This window comes from Lates calcarifer, linkage group LG6 (assembly GCF_001640805.2).
Source record: "Lates calcarifer isolate ASB-BC8 linkage group LG6, TLL_Latcal_v3, whole genome shotgun sequence".
Classification (NCBI taxonomy): Eukaryota; Metazoa; Chordata; class Actinopteri; family Centropomidae; genus Lates; species Lates calcarifer.
In genome coordinates, this window is record NC_066838.1 from 8,454,602 (window position 1) to 8,479,212 (window position 24,611).

The 24,611-nt window shown below is 39.9% G+C and overlaps 3 protein-coding genes across 6 annotated transcripts; 2 read left to right on the plus strand and 1 right to left on the minus strand.

The window, feature by feature from the left end:
* Positions 1–75: 75 nt before the first annotated feature.
* si:dkey-20d21.12 (uncharacterized protein LOC556245 homolog) lies at positions 76–3,836 on the minus strand. 3 transcript variants are annotated; one of them, XM_051071088.1, is made up of 5 exons: positions 3,392–3,836; positions 3,085–3,145; positions 2,466–2,611; positions 1,264–1,482; positions 76–1,164 (listed from the first exon to the last, which is right to left on the minus strand). In XM_051071088.1, exons 1-5 carry the CDS (start codon positions 3,402–3,404, stop codon positions 1,028–1,030), a joined length of 576 nt encoding a protein of 191 aa, XP_050927045.1. In that variant the 5' UTR covers positions 3,405–3,836; the 3' UTR covers positions 76–1,027. The 3 variants fall into 3 exon arrangements, with proteins under 3 accessions (XP_050927045.1, XP_050927044.1, XP_050927047.1); XM_051071087.1 differs by lacking the exon at positions 3,085–3,145 and having other exon boundaries at positions 2,466–2,678; XM_051071090.1 differs by lacking the exon at positions 3,085–3,145 and having other exon boundaries at positions 2,466–2,609; positions 3,392–3,835.
* A 693-nt stretch (positions 3,837–4,529) lies between these two features.
* On the plus strand, positions 4,530–12,195 carry amt (aminomethyltransferase). Its single transcript, XM_018675082.2, has 9 exons — positions 4,530–4,814; positions 6,150–6,317; positions 6,502–6,582; positions 6,947–7,078; positions 7,206–7,284; positions 7,421–7,566; positions 9,326–9,506; positions 9,916–10,071; positions 10,704–12,195. The coding sequence occupies exons 1-9, from the start codon at positions 4,662–4,664 to the stop codon at positions 10,877–10,879; spliced, it is 1,272 nt and encodes a 423-aa protein (XP_018530598.1). The 5' UTR covers positions 4,530–4,661; the 3' UTR covers positions 10,880–12,195.
* A 338-nt stretch (positions 12,196–12,533) lies between these two features.
* ifrd2 (interferon-related developmental regulator 2) lies at positions 12,534–24,012 on the plus strand. Of its 2 annotated transcripts, XM_018675080.2 has the most exons (13): positions 12,534–13,088; positions 14,204–14,260; positions 18,092–18,208; positions 18,391–18,475; positions 18,644–18,768; positions 19,062–19,219; positions 20,051–20,104; positions 20,331–20,509; positions 20,824–20,932; positions 21,145–21,279; positions 21,459–21,587; positions 22,143–22,235; positions 22,438–24,012. In XM_018675080.2, the coding sequence occupies exons 1-13, from the start codon at positions 13,046–13,048 to the stop codon at positions 22,516–22,518; spliced, it is 1,365 nt and encodes a 454-aa protein (XP_018530596.1). In that variant the 5' UTR covers positions 12,534–13,045; the 3' UTR covers positions 22,519–24,012. The 2 variants fall into 2 exon arrangements, with proteins under 2 accessions (XP_018530596.1, XP_018530597.1); XM_018675081.2 differs by lacking the exon at positions 14,204–14,260.
* Positions 24,013–24,611: the final 599 nt, after the last annotated feature.

Consider the following 24,611-nt stretch of genomic DNA (forward strand, 5'->3'; position numbering starts at 1 on the left):
CTTTTGCATATGTTAAAAACAGGCGAAGTTCACATAAATATCTATAATACAAAAATAGACAAGAAGATCAACACATCTATTTGTTGATTTTATTTAAATTTTCTTTTAATCACTTTGACTCTGGCACTCCATCAGCATCTCAGCACCTCCTCACAAGAAGATGTGGTTTGAACTGCACAGAGCGGTGTCATTTTACCACATGTAATGACTGGACCTGGGGACATAAAGTCTGAGTGAAAACCTTTATAAACCTAACCACTCTTTTTAAAGGACTGGAGTGTTCTTTGGTGAAAATCAGTAAACACTGACAATGATGAACTAGATTTGAGGAAATAATAACATGATCGCACAATAGTTCATGAACAGTTACATTTTAAATAATTTAGTACCCAGTGCTAATATTTATTATGATTTTAAGAACATGAGCACAAACAGGCTAATAAATACTTGTATGGAAAGTAATGTTGTTTGCATTAACTCAACTTTAATGATTTTTGATTAAGATCAAAGTCAGTTTTACTTTCTGACAGTCCACCACATTTTATCTGCTTATTGTTCCACGAGTTGTGCATAGTTAAATATGTGACACAGACACTTGTACTCACACAAAGTAATTGACAGCACAAAACGGAATATCTGGTACATTTTTAAAAATAGTGTGTGATTTGAGCACACTTTGTGTAAGACAGTGGGAACAATTTAAAGCCACTTGTTATTTTGAACAATTAGTTTGCTGAAAACATTATATGTGCATGCCATGTAATATTATAAGAAACCACTTCAGTCATACTGCTTTATTGACATGAGTTTGAGATGGGAGGTTTTCAGAAAATTCCCATCTCTTGATTAAATGGTTCTAGTAGATACATTTAATCTTGAAAACAGATTCTGATAGGTGTTTCCTCTTCAAGGAAAAATCCACTGTAAACCACAGTTTAAAGTATCTCATGTCCATATTAAAAGTGTATAGTATATGTGTTTAAGTATTCTGTACATGTGCATATTTAGTTTTCTGTGCTCATCTTCCTCATGTCCCTCCTCTCATTGCTGTTAAGTTGTGTCTCAGTGCCTGCAGTTCTTGGATCAGTAGTGACAGCTCTGTGGCTGCAGTCTCTTTCTCCCTCACTGCCTCAGTCAGCATCCGGATTGCGCCACCCTGCTGGACTGGAAGAGGAACAGACACAAAAAGCGTACTGTCAGTCTGTCCATCTTGGGATAAAGTAGGAAAAGGACAAATGAAAATGAATGAACATGAAATCTCACCCAAAAAGTAGAAGATGAGTAACACTGTTAGCAGGAGCAAAGTGATGATAGCACAGCCCATGGCGTAGGCGTGTGGTGAACTGGGTGTCAACATATCCTGCAGACGGCTCTGCCACTTGCCGCTGACCGGATGGCGTCTTTGACTGACAGCCGTCATATCACATATGTAAGGGTTTCCATTCGGGGAGGGTGTGTAAGCAGGACGAGGAGGCCTCATCCCTGAAATCATACCCAGTGGAGTCAGTCGATGTCAGTGTGTGTGTGTGTGTGTGTGTGTGTGTGTCTTATTGTGTTTGAGGTATGTGTGTCTTTGTGGCTGTGTATTAAGCATTTCTGTGCCTTTGTGTCTGTGCTCAAGGTGTGTGTGTATCTTTGTGACTGTATTTAGAGGATGCATTGTACCTGGGTTCATTCTGTGTGTGTGTGTGTGTGTGTGTGTGTGTGTGTGTATTTGACAGGTTATCCCTCCATCTTGGAAAGATTAAAACTATTCTGTTTAGATCTAAAAGAACATTTAAACAGACCCAAGAGTTTATAGGGTTATGAAGATTATAGAAGTTATAGTGGGTGAAACTCTTTTTGCTTATTTTGTCTTACATATTAAGGATGTGAATTAGATCAGTATCTATCAGGTGAATCAGTTGTTTTAAAAGTTATTTTAAAGGCCAATCTAAGGATTGTATTTTCAGCCATTAAAGCCACACTGTTAAATAAATCAGCTCGACATATTCCAGCAGGACTTCTGGTTCAGGGATCACTTTGATTATGCTGCCACCCCTTGTCATGAAGGTATTGGTATCACAACTTCTGACAAACAGGTTTAAAAAACTAGATAGAATTACAATAATGAAGAGGGCCAACTTTAGTTTATGTTATCTCTTACTTAAAATTTATTTTAAAAACTGTGCCTTACGTAATTGCCTTTCATTGATTAAATGTACTTACTGCTATCCAATAAGAAGTAGTTAAAGTAATTTGATATTATCAATATCATTTTAAGACTTTGACCTATTCAAAGTAGCCTTGAAAAGAGCGTTTCTCAGTAATTTCTAACATGATTTACATAATAACGTGAGCTCAGACCATGTAGGCCATGCTACCTTGCCATACCAAGTTATGTTTATATTTGTTGGCATGTATTGTGTGTTTAAATCACCCAACAGATTAATTCATTCATGTATTCAGAGTATGTGTGTGGATACCTTTGTGGCTGTGTTCGGGGTGTGTTCGGTGGAGATCATTGATGGAGTCCACAGAATGTAGCTCAATCTCAGTGAGATCTCTTTCGCTGACCCTGTAGAACTGAGGGGTGGTCTGGGAGGAAGGAGGCCTCGACATCTCACCTCCTCTTGAGGGAAAATTCAGGATGAGGAGATGGGTCAAGAAACTAAAACTGCAGCTCTCCACAGTATTAGCTTAAAAAAAAGGCCATGAAAGCTAACTTGTTTGTAAACTCTGAATTTCATCATAAATTTAAAAAAAAAAAAAAAAGGTTTCACTTGCATTTGTAGCCATTCTAAGACCAAGACGCAAAGCAAAAGGAATGGCTGAATGGTGATTTAATTTATTAACATCTGGCCACTGTTTATGATGTGTTAATAGTACACAGTCAGACCTGTAAAAAGCATTTCATGTCTAAGTACTTCCTGCTTGCATCATGGGTGATACGGTGGAAAATATTACAGATGTGTTTTGCCTGCACCTATCTACCTATCAGTAAATTCTATCCACAGGTTGGTAGTTGCCATTAGGTCTATTGGATCCTAGTTTCCTGTAATCCAAATCTCAAATATCACATTGGTAATTAATATGGTGGGTTACCTAAGTAGAAGGTCGGCATGTAAGGATGTACTGTGAGATGGAAAACAGATCAGCTTGGCTTCTATTTGAAGACAAAACAAACAAGTCATATGAGTGGCTGATTTATCAGAGTTATTATTAGAGCTGGTTGTCTGACCCATAACGGCACAATGCCACTGGAATTTGACTCAAGGGTCAAAGGACGGGACTGTCTCCTATTTAATGACTGAATGAATGAATGGATGATTAACCTGACTGTACTCAAGACACTGTAGACAAACCAGATCTTATAAGGAAATATCAGATTAACAGGCCTCTTCCCACTTACCTCCTGTCACCATGAATAAGAACTGGGTTGGATTTTATGTGTGATTCTGCTTGTTTGTTCTTGTCTGTCACTCTTCTTGTCCCAGTCTCACGCTCAGGCACTCAATTGCCAAAACATGCGTCTCCACCCACAGCAGCAGCAGTACGTTATCTAAATATCCACACACGTCATCCAGGAGCCGCTCAGTGAAAAAAAAAGTAATCCCATCGAACTCAGATTAAATCCCAACAAAAGAAAGTGATTCCACTAAAATCCTTGACGTGTCAAAACAAGGGAACCTCCAGATTTTTGCCTCAGGGTCCTGCTGTCACTGAGCAACTGTAGGACGCCCCAGTGCCACCCCCCCTCTGCTAACTATGTTTGTGTGTGTCCATGTTCCTATTTAGTCCACCCTAGCTGCCCTGCGAGAGAAGCAGAGACACACAGAGAGAAGGGTAATGTCTGTCAGCCCTATTACCCCCCTCGAAAACATGCTCACGCACACGCCCCACCCTGCAGGCCCTCAAAACCCAAAATAGCAGCAGGGATATGGAGGTATTATTAGTTTCTCAGAGCAAAAGATGACTCAGTGATCTGGTTGGAGGACATGAGGGGATACTTAGAGATAAAAATATACAGTGTGTGAGGATCTAGTTGGACTGGCAACCCAAGGTGCCAGTTGTGAACCATTGTCCTATACATCCCAGGCGTCACCAGCTCATGGAAAACAACAAGTGTCCATCCATCCATTATCCAAAAACAGTATCCTAAAACAAAACAAAGAAGTAGTGAATGTCATTAAGCATTAGAATTATGATAGCATTATTAGTTGATGTAGTAATTAAGGACTTTTTGATCTTATAATTAGGCCCTGGATTTGGGATTATGCCCTCCTAACTGTTTGACCCAGTTCAGCTTTATCAGCCACAGTACTCCTGTACTGCATTAATAATACCAAACTAACGCACATCGCCACCATGGACCTAAAATGACTTTAGAATCTAGAGGAGGAGGCACCTCTTATTTGCACCACATGGACCCCTGCAGGGCGAACAGACTAATCAACTACGTTTCCCACAAGCCCTTGCGCCCTCCTTCAATCGCTGCCGCTGCAAGTGTTTTTGGCCAGGAAAGCAGGAATTCCACAGACTGGAGTCCAAAGAGTTTAGTAACACAGCGGAAGTGTTACCCTGGAAGGTGGAGCACCGAGTGTGTGTGTGCGTGTAAGTGTGTGTGTGTGTGTGTGAGTGAGTGAGTGAGTGAGAGAGACTTCAGCGGGGACTCAGGTGGCATGATGTGGACTCGCGTGCTGGTCGGAGTTGGGGTTTCGGGGCTCGGGGTGTCGGGGCTCGGGCTGCGGGCTTCCAGAGACGGCGTGCTGCGTGTCGCTGGAGCTGGATGTGCCGGGAGGAGGCAGCAGCAGAGACAGGCTTCAAGTGCAGAGGTTAGTGAACCACGAAGTGTCGCTGCGTGGTTTAACGTCTAGGGCTACAAGTTATCCAAAGTACTTTGCCTTAGTTTGGGTAAAGCAGGTCAATCCCTGTTTTCTGACTGGATTATGATGAAATAAACACGCATTTTGTGGGCAAGCATTGTATCTGTGGTCAGAGTTGAATCTTCAACAATCTCACCCTTTAAGTTTATAGGATACAGGGTGTTGGAGCTATTTTCATATTTCAGCTGCAGTCCAGAAAACCACAGAGTGAATGGCTCTGATAGTGTCACTGTGTATTACAGCTATAACATCAGAGTGTTACAGCAGCAGTCAGCTCATGTAGACATAATGTACATCTGTCCCAGCAGACTGTCGTCCCCCCTCTCTCCGCCTGCCTCGCTCCACTGAGCTGCACAAGATGATTTTATTAAAACCACGAGTGACTGACTCCACAGTACAGTCAGCACTGCCTGAGCCTCTGCTTACTTAATGTGAAGGCTTTGAAGTGTGGCTTTGCCCTGTGCTGAAACTCATTCATTCAGTCGTTTGCTGCACATTCAACAAAATTCCTGCTAAGGAGTTTATGAATGAAATAATCTAACAGTCAAAATATACAATCTATATACTACATCAAATCCTTTTAATGCCTAAATTATCAGTCAAACGTAATGTATCAGCTGAGATTTATCTTTGAATGTTGCACAAGGCAAAAGGGGCAAAAAGACTAAAGTCCTAACCATGTGGATTGCCCTAATCTGTAGTAATTTATTAAGTGTGTGTGTCCATGTGTGTGTATGTGTGTATATTACAACTCTCCACACTCCAACCCATAATGCACTGCTGCTGCTGCTACACTGATAAGCCCCCTTTGCAGGACGGTTCAAAGGTCAGAAGTTAGAGTATAAAGAACAGAACATGGGGGTGTAGAAAAAATATGAGTAGGAAATCACTGACTGATCAGAATATGAAGTGGGCTGTATATTTTACAAATATGTGTTTTTATGTCCCTCATTATTTGCATCACACTGTTATAGAATAACCAGTTTTATCAGTCTGACCTCCAAAAATTTGATCAGATCTCTTTGGGGAATATGCTGGATTGCTTTATGGCACTAAATAGAGATACTTCCTTCACCTCCAGAGTATACATAAAGCACTGTTACTCAAAAAAGACACATATAATAAATAGATAATAACAAATAAATCATATTAGAAAAAAGCCAAGTCTTTCTAAACATGCTTATTATTCTCATGCAGTTCAGTCACTGTATTTACACTTTGGAACTTGGATTCCCTGCGTCTCTATTATTGTGTACACTCAGTGTAGTGTTTTAATTTCCCCAGGCAACCTTGAAGAAGACTCCACTGTTTGACTTCCACAGACAGCATGGGGGAAAGATGGTGGAGTTTGCAGGCTGGAGTATGCCTGTCCAGTACAAAGACAGTCACATCGCCTCACACATGCACACCAGAGAGCACTGCTCCATCTTCGACGTCAGCCACATGCTGCAGGTGAGACTAGTGTAAACCGACACACACAGACAGACACATGCACCTCTGAACATGGGTTAGCACATACACACATGCTAACTTAGATACTCTATCAGACAGTTTTTCTTTTTTAATTCATGACCCAACCCACCAGAAAACTATCACTGTTTCTATATTTATTAATCCTATTGTTTTTTACTATCAGACCAAAGTCCATGGCAGAGACAGGGTGAAGTTCATGGAGTCTCTGGTGGTTGCAGATATTGCAGAACTCAAGGACAACCAGGTGAGATGAAGGATTGTTTCACCATGAACCTGCGTCAACTGATTATTTTGTCCACTTGGGGTCAGTGGAAACAAGCTGTGAACATAACACTGATATACAGTATTATCATCTTTTAAGATGATATTGTGAACTTGTTAGAAAACAGTATTTACTTCTCCTTTTAGCTCTTTCACTGTCTCCACTATATCTGTCTCTATATCTGCTAAATGCTCCAATATTTTCACCATGTTGTCGCTATCTTTGTCTACAGTCTGGTCTTGTCACTTGCAAATTCTTCATGCAAATTTGTTCACAGATTCTTGTTTATCCACCCTGTGTGTTGAGCTGCATTTATTTATTTATTTATTTTTTTTACCCCTCCCAGGGTACGTTGTCCCTCTTCACCAATGAGAAAGGAGGAATTATTGATGACCTCATAGTGACAAAGACAGACCAGGGCTACCTCTACGTGGTCTCCAATGCTGGCTGTGCCGACAAGGACTCAGCTCATATGAAGGTAAATACAGACAAAAAGTGAATGTAGACAGATACAGTAGGTCTGGAGTCAGGTAGACTGATAGAAAGTGTTTGATGTGTGTGTGTGTGTGTGTCTGTGTGTCTCTGTGTGTGTGTTTTGCCTGTAGGCCAGACTGGCAGAGTTCAAAGCTGCAGGTTGTGATGTGGATCTGGAGTTTCTTGATGAAGCGCTGATTGCTCTGCAAGGTAAAATATCCTGTGGGCCTTCCATTTACTTTCTCACTCTTTGACTCCTTTCTTAACTGTTTGACCTCCTGTGTGCATGTCCTCCATCCTCCATGTCTTAGATTATGTAGATAATTAATTAGCTGTGTGTTTTCAGGCCCGTCCATGTCTGGGGTGCTCCAACAGGGGCTTAAGGAGGACCTCAGTAAGCTAACCTTCATGACCTCCACCCTGGCCACTGTGTTTGGTGTCCCTGACTGCAGGGTCACTCGATGTGGATACACTGGAGAGGATGGAGTGGAGGTAAGGCTCTTTCTTCTTTTTGTTGTTTGACATTGGACTAAAGCAAAGATAAAAATTCATTTTAAGATAATTTCACAGATTATAACATGCACACATTATGTGCACAGTTTTGCTCAGGCCATTCCAAAATCTCATTTATTGTGTTTAAAATGGACATTTATTGACCAGGGACACAGAAAATATTTGTCCCTAATGTGTGGCAGAGGTCACCTCCAGTCAACAATTTAACCATGGTTCTAAATCTGCATGCTAGATACAGTGCATTAACCAGGAAGTAACCAGCCTTGTATGTGTTCCCAATGATTTTGTATATCAGGACACTTAGTCTTTTATTATTGATTACTTACAATATAGGCTCTATGGGCTAGCAGCTCTGCAAGTTTGTACTGTAGGTAAATGTTAACAATGACAATGCAAACATGCTGATTTTTAGCAGGTGTAATTTTTTACAACGTTTACTATCTTAGTATCGCATTTTAGCATACTAACATTTGCTAAGTAGCACCAAATACAAATTATAGCTGTGATTGTTGGGAATGTCATTAATTTTGCATTTATCAAAGTATTGGACAAATAAAATGTTTGACCTGATGATTGCACTAGATAAAAAGTTATGATTACTACAGCAGTCCATCCAATAGTTGTTGAAATATTTCAGTCTGGACCAAAATGGTGGACTAGCCAACCAACTGGCAGACATTGCCATCCTCAAAGCCAGAGCTTTATTAGCCATGGTGCTTGTGTAGCTAATAAAAAAGTCTAATGTGTAATCACTTTATGTCTAGAAAGACCAGTCAGCTAATGTTTATTTTCATTATCAATTAGTCTACTGATTATTTTATACTTGATCATCTTTTTGTCTATAAAATGTCAGACAATAGTGAAAAATATATTTTGCCCTTAGACAGTCTAAAAAAAATAACAATACTGAATTTACCATCATGTATGACAAAGAAAAGCATATGATCCTCACATTTGAGAAGGTATTTTTAAGGCTTTTTTTTTGCTGAAATGACGATTAATTCATTAAAATGGTTGATGATCACTTATTTGACTCATTGTTGGATCTCCAATGAAAACATAATGATTGTGTTCATTTGTGTCTGGTTATTAACCTGTGATTTACATGGCCAAAATTTGGTGCACAGTATTACACACAGACCTGAAGTCACAAAGCTGTGTTCAGCTCTGGTCAAATTTAGTTTTTCTCTCTAGTATTTAGCCACATTAACCTTAGTCCCTTATGTTGTTAACCCGTTAACATAGTGATATATCCCTTGATAACACTGTTAAACACTCTCCTAGTATTCTGTTTGCGACAAAGCTGCTGCTTGGTTCCATGTTAATAGTTTACTACATTAATTTCTTCTTCTTCACACTCTATCTGCCCACTCTGCTGGACCTCTGTATACAACATGATGGATGTGGGCTGGTCCCTCTGTCTAACATAGGGATAGTGGGAGTTTGCTTCTTTTTTATCTTACTTTTTTTTCATACACACACACTCATAACACAATCGCTTGACTCACTATATGTTTTTATCTCATGAATGCTTGAAATTTAATTTTTAAATTAAAATAAATAAATAAATAAAACAGTGCAGTGATTTCATTTAAAAATAGACCATCATTATTTGTTTCCATCATATGTTAAATACTAACATATCCTCATGTGTTTTTCTTTCAGTGCTGATGAGTTAAAATGTGCTGTTTCCACTTCATAGTTTGCATTAAAGCTACCTGGTGTCTCTGTGTCTCAGATTTCTGTCCCTCGGTCCAGAGTGGTGGAGCTGACAGAGAAGCTGCTCGCTAACAGTGAGGTGAAGCTGGCTGGTCTGGGCTCCAGGGACAGCCTGAGGCTTGAAGCTGGGCTTTGTCTCTATGGCAACGACATAGATGAGACCACCACACCTGTGGAGGCCACCCTAGTCTGGACCATAGGTCTGGTTTTTGTGTCACTTATGTATATGTGTATTTTTATCATTTACTTTTCTCCAACCAGTTTGGTTTTTGTATAAGGTTGTGGTGAAATATGTGATTTTAAAACACATAAATCTCTTTGGACTTATTTGTGAAGTATACAGTTACCCTTGACTCAGACTCACATGTATACATGTAGAGGTCAATTAGAGACATGTGGTCCAAAGAGACTGAGGGTGGCTGAAATGGTTTGAACTGTTTTTTCTTTCAATGATTCAGTAACTTCATTATGTATTTTAGGATGTAAATGTTGTTCATATTCCCTGTACATTAAGATTTAAATCACTCTCCTTCTTGGTAAATAACACTACTTACTTACTGTACTTTAGTCCTGTTAAGTGAATTAACTCCATAGTTTTTTCACATGCAGGAAAGCGTCGGCGTCAGACGAAGGATTTCCCTGGTGCTGACATCATCATACCCCAGATCAAAGCCAAGACAGCCAGGAAGAGAATCGGTCTGGTGTCCACCGGCCCCCCCGTCAGACAACACACACCCATTCTCAGCCCTGAAGGAAAGGTCATAGGTGAGGAGTGGTGGATTGGAGAGAGCCGTGCTTCATCTGTATTTTACTTGACAGTGTTGCAAGCAACACTATATGCAATATGTTCACCATTTTTCTATATAGTCATAACTTACACTGAAACAACTGCACAACCAAACCCAAATGTGAAGCGCCACCACTGTAAAAAAAGATTTTAGATATGAAGCCACTATGAGCAGAGTTTGTACATTCTGTGTGCCACACTGTGTTTTATTATCCTACTATTAGAGGTCGCTACAGCTTGGAAGTGGTCAGTGTTGTTTGACATCAAACATGACATTACCATGTCAGTGTGATGAGTATCATTTTTTTTCTTACATGTTGTCATGTTATTTTTCATGTATAAACCATATTGTGATATATTGAAAGAAATCCTCTTGGTTTCAAGCCATATTACCAGTCCTGGCATTTAGTGGAAAGAAGGAATAAAAGCAGTTAATAACTGACTGAATGAATTAATTAATTGAATTTCCAAGCAAACTAAAAAAAAGTAGATAAACAGGTCAGTCTGTGCCGAATAGTACCAACACAATCTTCCATAAAAAGATTTTATTCTGCATTTCTCTGAAAATGTAGCCAGACAGGAAAGATTTATTGATTTCTGTTTTATTTAGGTGAGGTGACCAGCGGCTGCCCGTCTCCCTGCCTGAAAAAGAACGTTGCCATGGGTTACGTGGATGCCGCATTCTCCAAGAACGGAACAGCCATCCAGGTCGAAGTCAGGAAGAAAGCAGTGGCGGCCACCGTCAGCAAGATGCCCTTCGTCCCCACCAACTACTACTCTGGATAGGAGGGACACACACACACACAAACACACATGCACACTACACTAACACTGGAACATTCCCCCACTCTGCCCCTTGTTTATCAATGCTGCCCCCTTCTGTTGCCTCCACACATGCAACACCAATGTAAGACTAAAAAGTCCTCTGAGAGAGAAAAATTCCAAATTATAAACTGTAATCCAATATAACCTGATCACAGATCAGTCACAGTCACTTTCATGGAGAGTTTGTATCACCCAGACACTGAGACACAAGGTAAGTGTAGGTGCATTTACTTTGTGCAGGACATTTTAAACAGAAGACTGTCACACTACATACAGTCAGTCAGTGTTCTACTGTGTGTTTATGAAATGCAGTGTATAGCAACATGGTTTCACCTGTGGATGGATGTGTAGAAAATGGTGAGCAATTTATAGATGGAATAAATAATGAGCAGTATTACTGAGTCTGAGAATGAATGTATGCCAACAGTATGGAGCCTAGATGCTCTGTTAACATGGTTCCTACACCAAGTTAAGTTTTTCTGTTTTGTAAGAGAATCACAGGTTAAACTGAATCAACATACTGCACTTTCAGCAAGAATGAAAAACTGGGGCTGTGTGGATCCATTAAACACTGGTATTTAATTAACTTTTTAGGTTTTTAGAGTATAGGGTTTTCTAATGAAACATATCATTTTCATCTGTCACTGCTGGACCAAAACAAAACAAAAATCCAAATGGTTGCTATGATGTTAAATCAGTACGTGTCTGCATTTTTGTTTTTTAAGGTCTTTTAAATACCACGGAGCCAAATTTCAGTTAATCTTATTGTTAGTTGTAGAGAACTTGATTAAGGAGGTCAAACAGGGCCAGCTGACAACCCTTTCAACACAAAATTCCTACCTGATATGACCTGATTAACGCAAACATGTGAGTCCAGTTTGTGGAAGTGGAAGTTTTGTGTTAGCAGAGCAGATTTTCTCATTAGGACCTTGTTTTGGAGGGATTTTTTGGGACTGATCTCCTCATCAGACAAACCTGACCAGTTTCTAAGACTAGTATAACATGTTGAACCTTAAGTTTACACTACATATGGTACATTGATAGTCTAACTTTAAAAGTTAATTGTCATTATGTGTGCTCTGTCTGACTACTGATGAAATGTAATTTCTGCATTAAACTAGGACTTTTTGTTGAGCTTTGTATGTCTTATTTTATTAAAATAATATCATACTAAATCTAGATTAGAAAATATTCTCTTTAATAAAGGCAGTTGACCATCTTTTTTTAAAATAATGTATAAATGTTGACTATTCATTAAAAAAATCTTCTTAACATTACTGTTGTCACTCAGTCTGGCAATCTCTTGTTTTTTTGTTTTTTTTAAGTCTTAACTCTGGCTTTTGTTTTGTCTCATAATTTTGATTTTGCACTAAATCATTCTTAATGGCTGGCAATCCCGATTTGAATGGTAGCATTCTGATATATTTCGAAAAAGTACGAAAACGCCTACAATTGTTACTGTATTTTCTATATGTTGACATTTTATTCGACTCACACAAATCTGACAACCCTGCATAATGACACGACTCTCACTCACAGCCAGGTTCATGAGTTGAGTTTAGGCTTACCACCGGAAACGGGGGATGCTACCAGAACGAACCTGGCAACCCCGCCTGCCGGTCTGATCAGTAGCTACTGAGGGGAAGATGGTGGACTTCGCGACAGCAGCGTGCTCGAAACTCCGTCCCAAACACTTTGGAAAATATTTATTATCTCAACCTGGTATTAGATATAGATTACCCGGGGACAATCATAGATAATACTTTGTGAAAGCCGTTGAGGAAACTGACTTTTTCGCCTCCGGACAACTCTTTATTTCCAGGACTGAAGAAGGCGGAGAGTTGCGGAACGTGGTGGCGGTTGGTGTTAGGAAAGGACGCTAGGCATCATTAGCCAAAGTATAAACTCAAGTGTGAAAGAAGGGGGAATTCCTGGAGCTTTTACACCCAGCTGTCGAGATAAACTACGGAGACCACTCAGCCGTCTGCTGCTGCTGTTGCCGCCTTTAAACCAAGTGTGAAATCTCTGAGGAAGCGGACTTGACAGTTGGACTAAGAGCGGGCTAACTTCAGCTAGCTAACGTCAGCTAGCTTTGTTGTGAACTGTCGGATCAAAGCGGTGCTCGAAATGCCACGGAGTAAAAAGGGGAAACGTGGCTCCGGTAAGCCGGGTAAGTAGCGGTAGCGGCCATGCTAAGTCGCCACCCAGCTGCTGGTAAGAAACCAGCAGGATGATTGAATATGACAACTCTGATGAAAATTATAGTCTATCCTTATTGTCATACCTTAAAGCCATACGGCAGCAGTGGCAGACTCTCTCTGGCATATGGGGTGAACGACACAGACAGCTTGTTGCGTCTCTAACTTTAGCTTTGCCTTGTATTGCAGTCTTTCATGCAGCGTTACATCCATGTAGTTTATTATTAGTGCTGCAGCTTAGTTAGCAGTGTGACAGTTTGGTTAAAGCCACTACGAGCTTAATGGAAGAATGTATCCAAGAAAGCTCGATGCATGTTTTTATGATTCACTCAAGATTTCTTCCAACATCCAGGACCCTGGTTTGCTGAAGTTACACGTGTAGGTTAGTGTTAACCGTGTGTTATTTTTAGCAGCAGTGTCACGCCACATAAAAGAGGTAGGTGCTAACTATTTGAGAGTAAACCCCATGCAACAAGTGCAACAAGGTTGTCCAGTACATTTCCAATAGTCAGATCGTTCATACGCAGCAAAGTTGCTGCTCGGGAGACGCAGCTACACATGGTTTTCTAGCAATGTACAGTAGTGGTGTGGACCATGCATGTGCCTGTAAGGGCATTACCATATGTGCGTTACAGCCCCCTCACGTTTTATGGAGTGACGTTGCCCGGGACGCACACACGTGCTACATACACACATTAACACAGATAGACTTTTCTGTGAAGTGTATATTTTTGCTCAAGATTAAAAACAGAGGGAGGGGTAGGGAAATAAGTCATGGACCAATGGCAGTACAAAGTCTGATATTTCTATTATATTTGCAAGTCAGTGTTAATTTTGCGCTCGCCGACTTTACTTAAAAGCTTCCTAGAATTGCATTATTGTTGATTGTGCATCAGAACTTTGCTATGTAGACTTTTATCAATAGAAAAATGGAGCTCACTTCTTATGTTTTCTTCCACATTATGGTCACTCCTGCACTTTACCTATCTATCCATTGATTCACGTGTCCGTCCACCTTTCTTCCTCCAACTTGTACACCCTTTATTTCATCCATCTATTCATCCCTCCATCCATACGTCATCTCCAGGCTCTCTTCGTCAGGAGGTTCTTCAGCTGCAGCTGTCGGCTAAAGCGTCCCTGAAAGGTAACTCCTCTGCCCCTTGATCCTTGACCTCAGCTTCACGTCCAACTCAAATTTTGTCCAGGAGCTCTTGAGCCTCATCACAGTGCATGCAGCAAACCCAGCAGCCACTCACATGCTTGATTACCCACCATGTGTGTTTTCCAGCTGCGCTGAAAAGTTTTAATTCTCCCCCTCATACATTATCTGTCCAGGCTGCTTACATTGTTTACTGGCTGTCTGACATTATCACAACCTCTTTGTGTTTTTGCAGGACAGTAGCACCAAAATCACTTCATCACCGAGTTTCCTTTGTCTTTATGCATGTCATGCTTGAACAGCATAAGTTTTGAAAATTGATGGCTGTTAAAAAAAGTGATCATCACAGGACTTTAGAAATGAAGTTTATCCACTTCCCTTCTCATCCACCCAGACTTCCACTCACAGGCAGCTGCTAATGTCTAATACCCCACTTCTGAGTGTGCTCTCATTGTGCCATTCATTTGTTTGAAATATTTTCAGCTATCCAACCTCTTTTTCTTATGTGCACTGACACCAGCTGAGTTTAGACTCATTGCTTCCTGCAGGGACTGTGTTCCCTCTCACCTGTGCATGTGTATGTAAAGTCTTGCCAGTGTGACATTCTTCATATTTAGATTTTTTGTTTTGATTCACATAAGTGATGTTTTGTTTTGACTGATTGACTTCTAAATTAAAATCTGCAACTTTTTGCAACTGTCTATAGAAAAGTTGGCAGAACCTGATGTTGTATTTGTGATGTTGTTGAAATCATGACTTGACTCATTCAGGATCTCAGATTCCCAGCATTTTTCTTTTGGTCTGATTTTATAAGACAAGAGCGTGTCTGCTGCTCAGTCTTTGTTTCTCCTACTAAACATCCTACTTTTCCAAGTAAAATATTTCTTACATAATTTTCCTGCAGAACTGTTTATTATTGGAGTAATTTTATTTCCAAGACCTGTGTTTGTTCTGAAGCTTGAGGAATAATTCTAGTAGGGCTTGCAGTTCAAGAAGGCTGTTGGTTTGATCTTTACAGTGTAACATAAAAAGAAAGGGCGTCTGTGAAACTTAATGATGCCAAATTTGAATTTTATTGTCTACGTTTCCTAACTGTGGGGGCAGTATTACTTGGTTAATCCCAACACAACAAGATGAATGTAGTCTTATTTGGAGTTATGCGTCTTGCATTTATAGCCTCTACTACCAGGCCACGACTACCAGGACACAAATAGGCTCCCACTCTTTTGGCTCAGAGCTCTGATGAGTCCATCAGCAGAGCCTCTTTCCTCATCAGAGACTGACTGACTGCTGGAGTTGTGACTGATTGCTATGTAAGCATAAAGTAGCAAAGTGGAGATGACACGTGAGTCGTGGCAGGGAGCTCACACTTCAGATAACTGAGCTGTATGTGGGCAGGCCTGCGTGGGAAGGTGCTGTATGTGTGTGTGCGTGTGCAGGGGAATAACTTGCAAAGTGGCCAGGAGTTCAAGGATGATGACATGGAAATTACCAGATGATACAGGCTTTCAGGGAGAGCTTTATCTCAGTAGGTTTGTGAGCGAGAGAGCCTGCATGCTGTTCTATCAAAGAAATTAGAATATTACATAAGGAAAGAGGGGTTGTCAAGGTTGCATTCAGGTCTGTCTTGTAACAATGAAAGACTGGATTTTGCCTCAAGTTACCGTTCATTCCCTGAATTTCATGATCAGATTTTAAATGTACTTCTTGTGCTTTTTTAGCTGCACAATCACTGTCTGCTATGACTACAAAGTAGTCAGAGTTGTTGGTGTAAGATTATTAAAATGCGTTTTGATTATACTAGAGATGATCTTTCATGTTATCTGTCTAATAATGTTGTTATAGTCATATTAATGAAGCTCCTCTTCACTGTGTAACTGCTTTGTAGGGAATGTGACTGCAGAAGTCTGTGTTTGTATTGTTCTCTGAACAAAGCCATTCCAGCTTTCAGATGTCAGCAGTTTTCTTCCCAAAACAACTTTTATGATTTCCAAGTCAGACTTGAGGCTTTACTTTATATTGCTAGCTTAGCACTATAAGCTCTCACACACCCAGTTTTACAACTGACTATGTCATGTACTGACATTGATGAAGGTATGGTAACTATTATTAGGAACAAAACCTACAACTATTGTGTCATGACTGTACAGTAGAGTTTGGCCTTGAGCAATTATCAAGCTGTTATCCAGTCAGCTAAACTGTAAAATATTTCACAAGCAGCAGCCAACAGTAAGAGGTGCAAAGTTAAAGGAACAATTCCTGAACATTAGATGAACAAAAGTTACTGCTACTGTCACCATTTTACCAAGCAGTAGCAATTGCAGCAGAATAGAGAAGCTTTTAAATGATAGTCTGGGTCGTAGTGGTACATTTGTCAGCTGCAGCAGAAATTCAGCAGATATCTTTCCCTTGAGTGTGTCACTTTTGTAGTGTGAAGACAGAATAGATCTAACAATGATGAATCACAACTGGGTCTGCAGCAAGTCAAATGGTTGAACTTTAGCCCACTTTACTCAGTTTCAGTTTACACATTCTCAGCTCAAATAGACTGTTGGATCCAGTTATTCCTTTGGTTGCATTTAGATTCCTCTCTGGGATTTTTGTATTACCTAAGCACAGGCTGAAACAACCAGACAATATCAGAAATGTGATGCTGGAGTTCATATTTACTGTATATTTGTTGTAATGCAATGAGCTTGTATCTCTTTCATTGAGAAATTGACAACCACAACCTCCATGCCTGATTGCAGAACACTAACAGTGACCTTTGGGTTACCCCGACTGTACTGTTTGACCTGAGCATGAACACACACATGCACACAGTCTGACCATTCTGGATCGTACACACTGAATGAATGAATAAATGGATGGTCACTCTGGTCTCCAGTAATCCCATCCAACAGTAGAAAGTCCTGAGCCAGCAGGAACCTGAGGGTTAGCTTAGCTTAGCCTTCCTGGCTTTTACACCCTGTTCAGTTCAGACAAACTGTCCCACTCCTTTAAATACGCACAGGGCAGAGCTGTGTGGAAACATTTAAACATAAATTACCCCCGGCACCAATAAAAACATACAAGATGACGGAGAATTGCCTAATGGAAAATTCCTCTGTTATCTCTTTTTTCTTGTCATCATGTTCTGATTGAAGCCATCAGTTCCTGTGTGTGGGTGAGATGGATAATAACAAAGCTACTATAAGATGCATAAAATGGCACAGTGAATGAAATAAGTTCAAACATATTTTTTAGCCAACCTAGTACAAAAGGTCTGATACCTTTATCTTTAGTTTGTCTTTTGCATAGTTGCAATTGTTCCTCATTTATAAATTTTAACAGTGTCTCTAGAGGTAGTTAGATGCTTTATAGAAGACTCCTAAGGCCTTTGTCTTGGCTTGAAGGTCTTGCAGAGGTTTGAAGATGAAAAATTAGGGTTTGCCATTCATCCCTGTGTATTTGTGTGCATCAGTGTTTAAGACAAACTCAACTGGTGTACAGTTAGTTACAAAGACAGCTGGGCAGAGGAAGCCATACAGTCAGCTTCTTCAAACCAGCTATTATTCACTGTAGGGAAATGGCTACAAGCCAAACTCTGGTTAATTTTGGCTTCCTCTTGTTGGTGTTTTTATTTCACTTTCACAATAATCATTTTGGCATATCTTAACATTTTATAGAAATCGTTACTGGCTATTAAAATTAAGTAAAGCAAGCACATCCAATAATCAGTGTAAAGTTGAATCTGTCATCTAAATATAATACACCCCTCATATTCCTCCATTCTTCCCCGTCTCACTCTCCATCTCCCTCTTTTTCCTTCTCTAGGTATTAAAAATGGAGTGAAGGGAGAGTCGGGTGCCAGTGATGATGAGCTGACGTCTGATATTCTAAGCCACTACAGCAGCGCCAGCGAAACTGCTTCTGTGCTGGATGAGGGCACAGGTTAGTACATAAATGCTTTCTTCATACACTGTTATGGCCAAGTTGCTACTTATGCACCCCAAAGGAAATAAATGCAGCTCATCTTTTATAGTGTACTCGATATTTGCGTCTTAAACTACAGCTTAAACTTGCATACAGCCACCAAAATCCATGCAAATCAACTGTGTGTATGCCAAACTCAGGGAGTGAGCAGGTGGATGAAAAGACTGCCCAGGAGGAAACAGAAGACAAACTCAAACAGTGTATAGACAACCTGATGGATAAAAGGTGAGGGGTTTCTTTATTTTCTCCTAGTCACTATCAACAGTAAAAAGAGGGGATGTCAGGAAATCCATAACAGGAAGATAAATACAAAACGAGGAAGTGATGTTGCTGAAAAAAATGTTCCCTTCAGCACTCACCTTATTCTCCTCTCTCTTTCCTTGTCTCTCTCAGTGCTAAGACTCGCTTAGCCGCCCTGGAGTCGTTGCGACAGGCCTTCTCCTCCAGAGTGTTGTACGACTTCCTGACAGAGAGACGCCTCACCATCAGCGACTGTGTGGAAAGAAGCCTTAAAAAAGGTGAGACAGAACAGAGAAGTATGTGAGTTTAAGTTGCCAAAACAAAGGCCTGTATTGCACCATGCTGATAGATGATAGATAACTTTCTGTATAGCAGGTTGTCATTGTTTTGCATTGACACTTTGCATGCACTACAGCTTTCTGCAGACTTGATGCATATGTATATTTAGTATACATTTACACAAGGACCATTAAGTTTTGTCTTATCATAAGTACTAGTCTCAAGGTGAAACAACAGATGAAGTAACAGAGAACATAAATGATCACTTTATTTCCCTTCATCATCCCTCCAGGCAGCGGAGAGGAGCAGGCAGCGGCAGCCACAGTCTTTGCCCTGCTCTGTATCCAGCTGGGGGGTGGAGACGAGGCAGAGGAAGGTTTTAAGATGCTTCGCCCCATCCTCACTGCCATCCTGATTGACAACAGTGCCAGCATAGCTGCCCGCCAGAGTGTGAGTGATTACCTAAACCCTTACTGAAACTGCAAATTTAAGGGTTTAGGATTATCTTTAATTTCTAGAAATTCATTGTAAAAAAAAAAAAGACAAGAAGAGCGCAAAGTGAAAAATGAAGTATACATGTTAGTTTGGACATGCATGTGAAAGTGCTGGATCAAGAATTAGTCATGTGAACTGCAGCTTAAAACCTACAAGTTGCACAGCAGCAACAACAAATTCAGAAACTCTGAAATGCGTTTCTCCCATCCAGCTGATCTTACACTCAACTCTATTGTTGTACAAGTGAGTCATAGCTCAGACATTTACTGAAAAAAAAAATGAAAGGAAAATCCCACTTAAAAATATATTACACATCCTCTGCTTGTGTTTTTTGAGCAAATTCTATTTTAAGGTGGACTGTCCATTCAAGGGGAACTTCCCAGCCTGTCAAGGTTGCTGTTATGACATTTTAGGTGTCATAACACCCCTGTCAACTGGTGTTTTCTGCCCACTGTGTCCATTGTAGAAACAAACAGAAGATGAAAAAACACAACGCTAGGCAGTGGTCAGGGAAATCTTGAGGACCACTCCTATAGTGTAACAGTAACAGCAGCTATTTTGGACTCTGGGTTGAGAACACATATTATAGTTATATTAGCCTTTATTTGCAACTTTAGCTAGGGATACGTTTAAATACACACATTTTTGTCCTGTTGGAGTTCTTTTGGACCTAAAAGGCTGATTAGATTTTGGAAAGAAATCTAAAAATCACAACAGGATCATGGTGTTCTTACTTAAATGATTTAATGCTAGATAACCTCAAGTTGTGTTTGACTTTCCTTGCAGTGTGCCAGAGCTTTGGGAATGTGCTGTTATGTGTCTGCTGCTGAAGATGGAGAGGTGAGAATATTCATAAATTTCACAGTCTTGTAGGGGGTTACTTTGACTGTTGTCCTTTATTTTTCAAGTTCAGACAGTGAAGAGCATTTCAGAGCTTTGTGGATTAGCTCAGCAATAGCTGAATTGACCATTGTGCTGTTAAACATTAGCAGTTTCTCTTCCTCATTCCTCATGAAATATTTTTGCTCTTGTTTTTCCCCTTAACACCACTGCTAAAACCTCACAGGACTTGATCAAGTCGTTGGCCCTCCTGGAGAGCATATTCATGTCATCCTACCCCAACAGGGAGGGGACGCTGCCCACACCTAAACCTGGGAGTCCAGGCCTTCACAGCGCTGCTCTGCAGGCCTGGTCGCTGCTGGTAACCCTCTGTCCTGCATCCAGACTGACTGTGCTGCTCGATCTGTGAGTGAAACAGAATGACTCCAAAATGACTCCATGTTACCAGTTTACCATCTGTTAGTGTTTTTGTGGCACAGTATATTTTGCATGAATTGTTTTCCATTTTAAAATCGAAGAGCATCTAGGATTTTTGGGATTCATAATCACCTCCTGTGTACAAGCCTAGGATGTTCACTTCTGCTCAGTTCTGTTAAGCTTTATGGACATTTTAATTCAGCATGTTACACACAAAGATCACAATATTAATTAAAAAGTTATCAGCATTAACTAATTCTGTAAGTAACAGCGATTCTCTCGCTCCTTTGTCCTACCTGTAGTCACCTCCCCAAACTGAAGGCATGTCTGGAGAGCAATGACGTCAACTACAGGATTGCAGTGGGAGAGACCATCGCCCTGCTGGTGGAGCTGGGCCGAGATATTGATGAGGTAAGAACACAAACACATACAAAGCTGTGTACAAGCACACTTAGGAATTAATTAAAAGAGAGGGTTGCAAGAAAGAAAGATCTGATGAAACTCATCATAAAACTATACCAATCCTTTTCCCATTACACCCATATGTATCTCTGTTGTTAGTGTAATATTACTGTACTACAGTTTTGCCGCGTGTGTGTGTGTGTGTGTGTATGTGTGTATAGGAATTTGAGGTTGAGGACAGTGAAAGTCTTTGTGAATGTCTGAAGAGTTTAGCCACAGACGGCAACAAACACAGAGCCAAGAATGACAGGAGAAAACAACGCTCCATCTTCAGAGAAGTGCTACATTATATAGAGGTATGTTTTATAGCTGCAAAGATAATATTTGTTATTGATGAACAGATGGTCTTTTAATTTTCAAGATGTGCACGTGCGCAGATTTCTTTTTCGTAGTAACTCGCTGAAAAGGGTTTACTCTAGTTTTCACGTCACTTTTATGGCTTTGATTTTGTAATGTTGCCTTTCTTCTTCTGCAGAATGAGGACTTCACAGAGGAAAAGATCAGGTTTGGAGTGGAGAGCGTTTACATCGACGGCTGGATGAGGAGAAGAATCTACGATGCCTTCAAAGAGATCCTTGAATCTGGAGTCCGACACCATCTACAGGTAAGGAAACACACTGAAGCAAGTAGTGTACTAGTTGAATTTTTCACGTCTCTTGTGAGGTGTCTGCTCTCACATCTGACGTGGACACCATAAAGCAAACACCTGGAGTTGAGCAATAATACTGGTATTTGCCTGCAGAGCCAGCAGGCTGAGAGCATATGATGTAACATGAGTTTACAGCTGGTCAGCGTTTTGCACAAACAGAGTGAACACATTGGAGTGGGTGACTTCCACTGCCTCGCTGTTAGATTCATTGTGTATAAATAAACTAAACAGTAATTCAAAATCACTCCATAATTTGACATCCAGCATTTTAGCAAAATGTAACCAGTAATGGCTCATTAGAAGGGAATTTAGGTCTGTAGTTGACAACATGAGTTTACACTCATTTAATTCATTAGGTTCTTATATATATATATATAAGTGAATAGTGGATTTTGTAAGCTGTCATATGCATGTATTTCATTTATTGTCTGCAAAACAAAAAAATGTTGGATGCTTTTGTCCATAAACTACTGTATGTTCATGTGTGTGTATGGTTTTATTTTGGTGCAGTTCAACCCACTACTGAGAGACATCTTTGGCCTCGGCCCCCCCCTTATCCTGGACGCTACTGTCAAAGGCAACAAGATCTCACGATTTGAGAAGGTAAGAGGATCTCTTTGTCCCCTGGTTCTCACCCTACACACCAGAACAACCTGACCTTCTGTGTGATTGCATTTTTCAGTACTCATCCTGCAGTCATTCCGCATCCTTTTTGAAGCTCAAATTCAATAACTCATTTTAAGTGATTATAACCTGCCAGGTATAGAAAATGTTACAGTTGTATCTTTATCTCTTTCTTCAACAGCATCTTTTCAACTCAGCTGCCTTCAAGGCCAGGACGAAACAGAGGAACAAAGTCAGGGACAAACGGGCTGACGTCATGTGAGAGAAGGACGAGGATGGAGTGAATGGATGAGTAAGCAAGGAACTCATTGGGCTTTACTGAGATGGAAACAAAACGATGCCTTCAAAGCTTCAGTTGTCAGACACACAAAGACTCAGCAAACCCCCAACAGGGCCTTTTCACTTGTGCTCTTCACCTGCAACTTAAGGCTCTAGATTTAAGATGGCCACCAATTATTTTTAGCTCTCGTGTGCAGAGAAAATCTTGCTGAGGAACAGTTTTACTGTTCTTTCTAACAGGCATTTCACAGAAGTATTCATATTATGTGCACATATTTTAAATGATCTTCTAATATCAGAAAGGTCTTCTTACAGAGAAAGTAAAGTACTAAGTCTCTCTGTAAGAGTCACACACTTTAGATTTACATTTAATTTGTGGAACCATCACTGAAACCCTCTTTGGTGTTGTTCGGTGTTATTTTTGATACTCAGCTCCAGCTGCTGGCCTAAGGTTTGACATTTCAGTCAGATCTTTTTTAATCCTAATTTCTGTTGCTTTTCCCTGGACGTTAACAGGTCCTGGTTAATCACTGAGGTTTCATGTTCAAGAATCAACTTTCGTATTGAGAAAAAGAGCCACCGAAATGTTCTGAAAAAAAACCTCTGTTTCTCTGGGCTAAATTATTCCTCGTTCTCCCCCTCATTCATCCTGTGTCTTTACACCCAGAGTCACTATTTCAGCTGCCAAACCAGAAACTGACTTTACAAACAATGCAACCTAGAATAAAATGTGTGTGGTGTTTGTGTGAGTGTGTTTTATTTGAATTTTATTTAACATCATTAAGTAAAACACTTAAAAAAACAAACAAGAAGATGCCTAATTAAAAGAGTAAAATCAAAGAGTTAATATTGTCATCTTTGTATTCATATTTTTTGAGAGGAAAAATAAGTTTTAACCTTTTCTGGTGGATACTTGTATTTTACTTTCTAATTTATTAAAAGAACAGTACTGTGTGATTTTTAAGAATCTTAAAAATGCTAAGAACTGTTTACAGACACAATTATGGGAGGAAGATAAGGTTTTTTTTTCATGTGTATTTTTAATGCGGGTTGGTGGGTCATACAATCTATCCATGTGTATGTATTGCAGACATACTGTACATAGGGATTCATGAGAAGATGTGTACTTGAATTATAAGATTGATGCATTTGAATTCTGATGAGCAGTGATAATGCATACAGGCCACTTAACCAGAGCTGCTGATCAGAGGAGTTTTTTGGTGTTGCTGTTTTTAGTAGAGGTCAAGTTAGCGTAGCATTGGTGCTTTTAATTGTATTCAATTTAAAAAGCATATTTACCAGCTGTGAGGATGAATATCTTGATTAAAATTTCTCACCACCTGTTGTTTTTTCTGCCGTTGACCAGGGAGCAACAGGCCTCCAACATTACAGCCTCACCAAACTGTCTTATCAGTAGTTCTGGTGTTAGGGCACAAGGGATCATGGATCAAATGAAATAAAGAGTATTTGAACACTTTTTCTGTCTCTTTTTGTAATTCCAAAAAGATACTGTGTTTCAGGACAGGGCCGGCTCTATGCAGGGGCAAGAGAGATACGGTCACTAGTAAGCAGACTGGTGGCCTAACGAGGAAGACACCTGGCTATGATTTATATATCACTGAAGTTTATCATTTCATATCCCCCCACGTGACTCACTAAACATTTACACAACTTTTCTTCTGTCTTTTGATAACCATTTTAGACTGCCCATGGACGAGACCCATGGCCATCAAAAATATCATAGTATAATATGTGGTCAGAAATGTCAGAAAATGCCACAGTATCATAAAGCAGCTAAAATCTTGGTATAGTATGGCATAGTATAATAAGGCATAAAATGTCAAAAAATGTCATAGTTATAATAAGGTGTCAAAAAAATTCAAAAAAATGTCATAGTATAATAAGGTGTCAAAAATGGTCAAAAATGTCATAGTATAATAAGGTGTCAAAAAAATGTCATAGTATAATAAGGTGTCAAAAAATGGTCAAAAATGTCAGTCTAATAAGGTGTCAAAAATGGTCAAAAATGTCAGTCTAATAAGGTGTCAAAAATGGTCAAAAATGTCAGTCTAATAA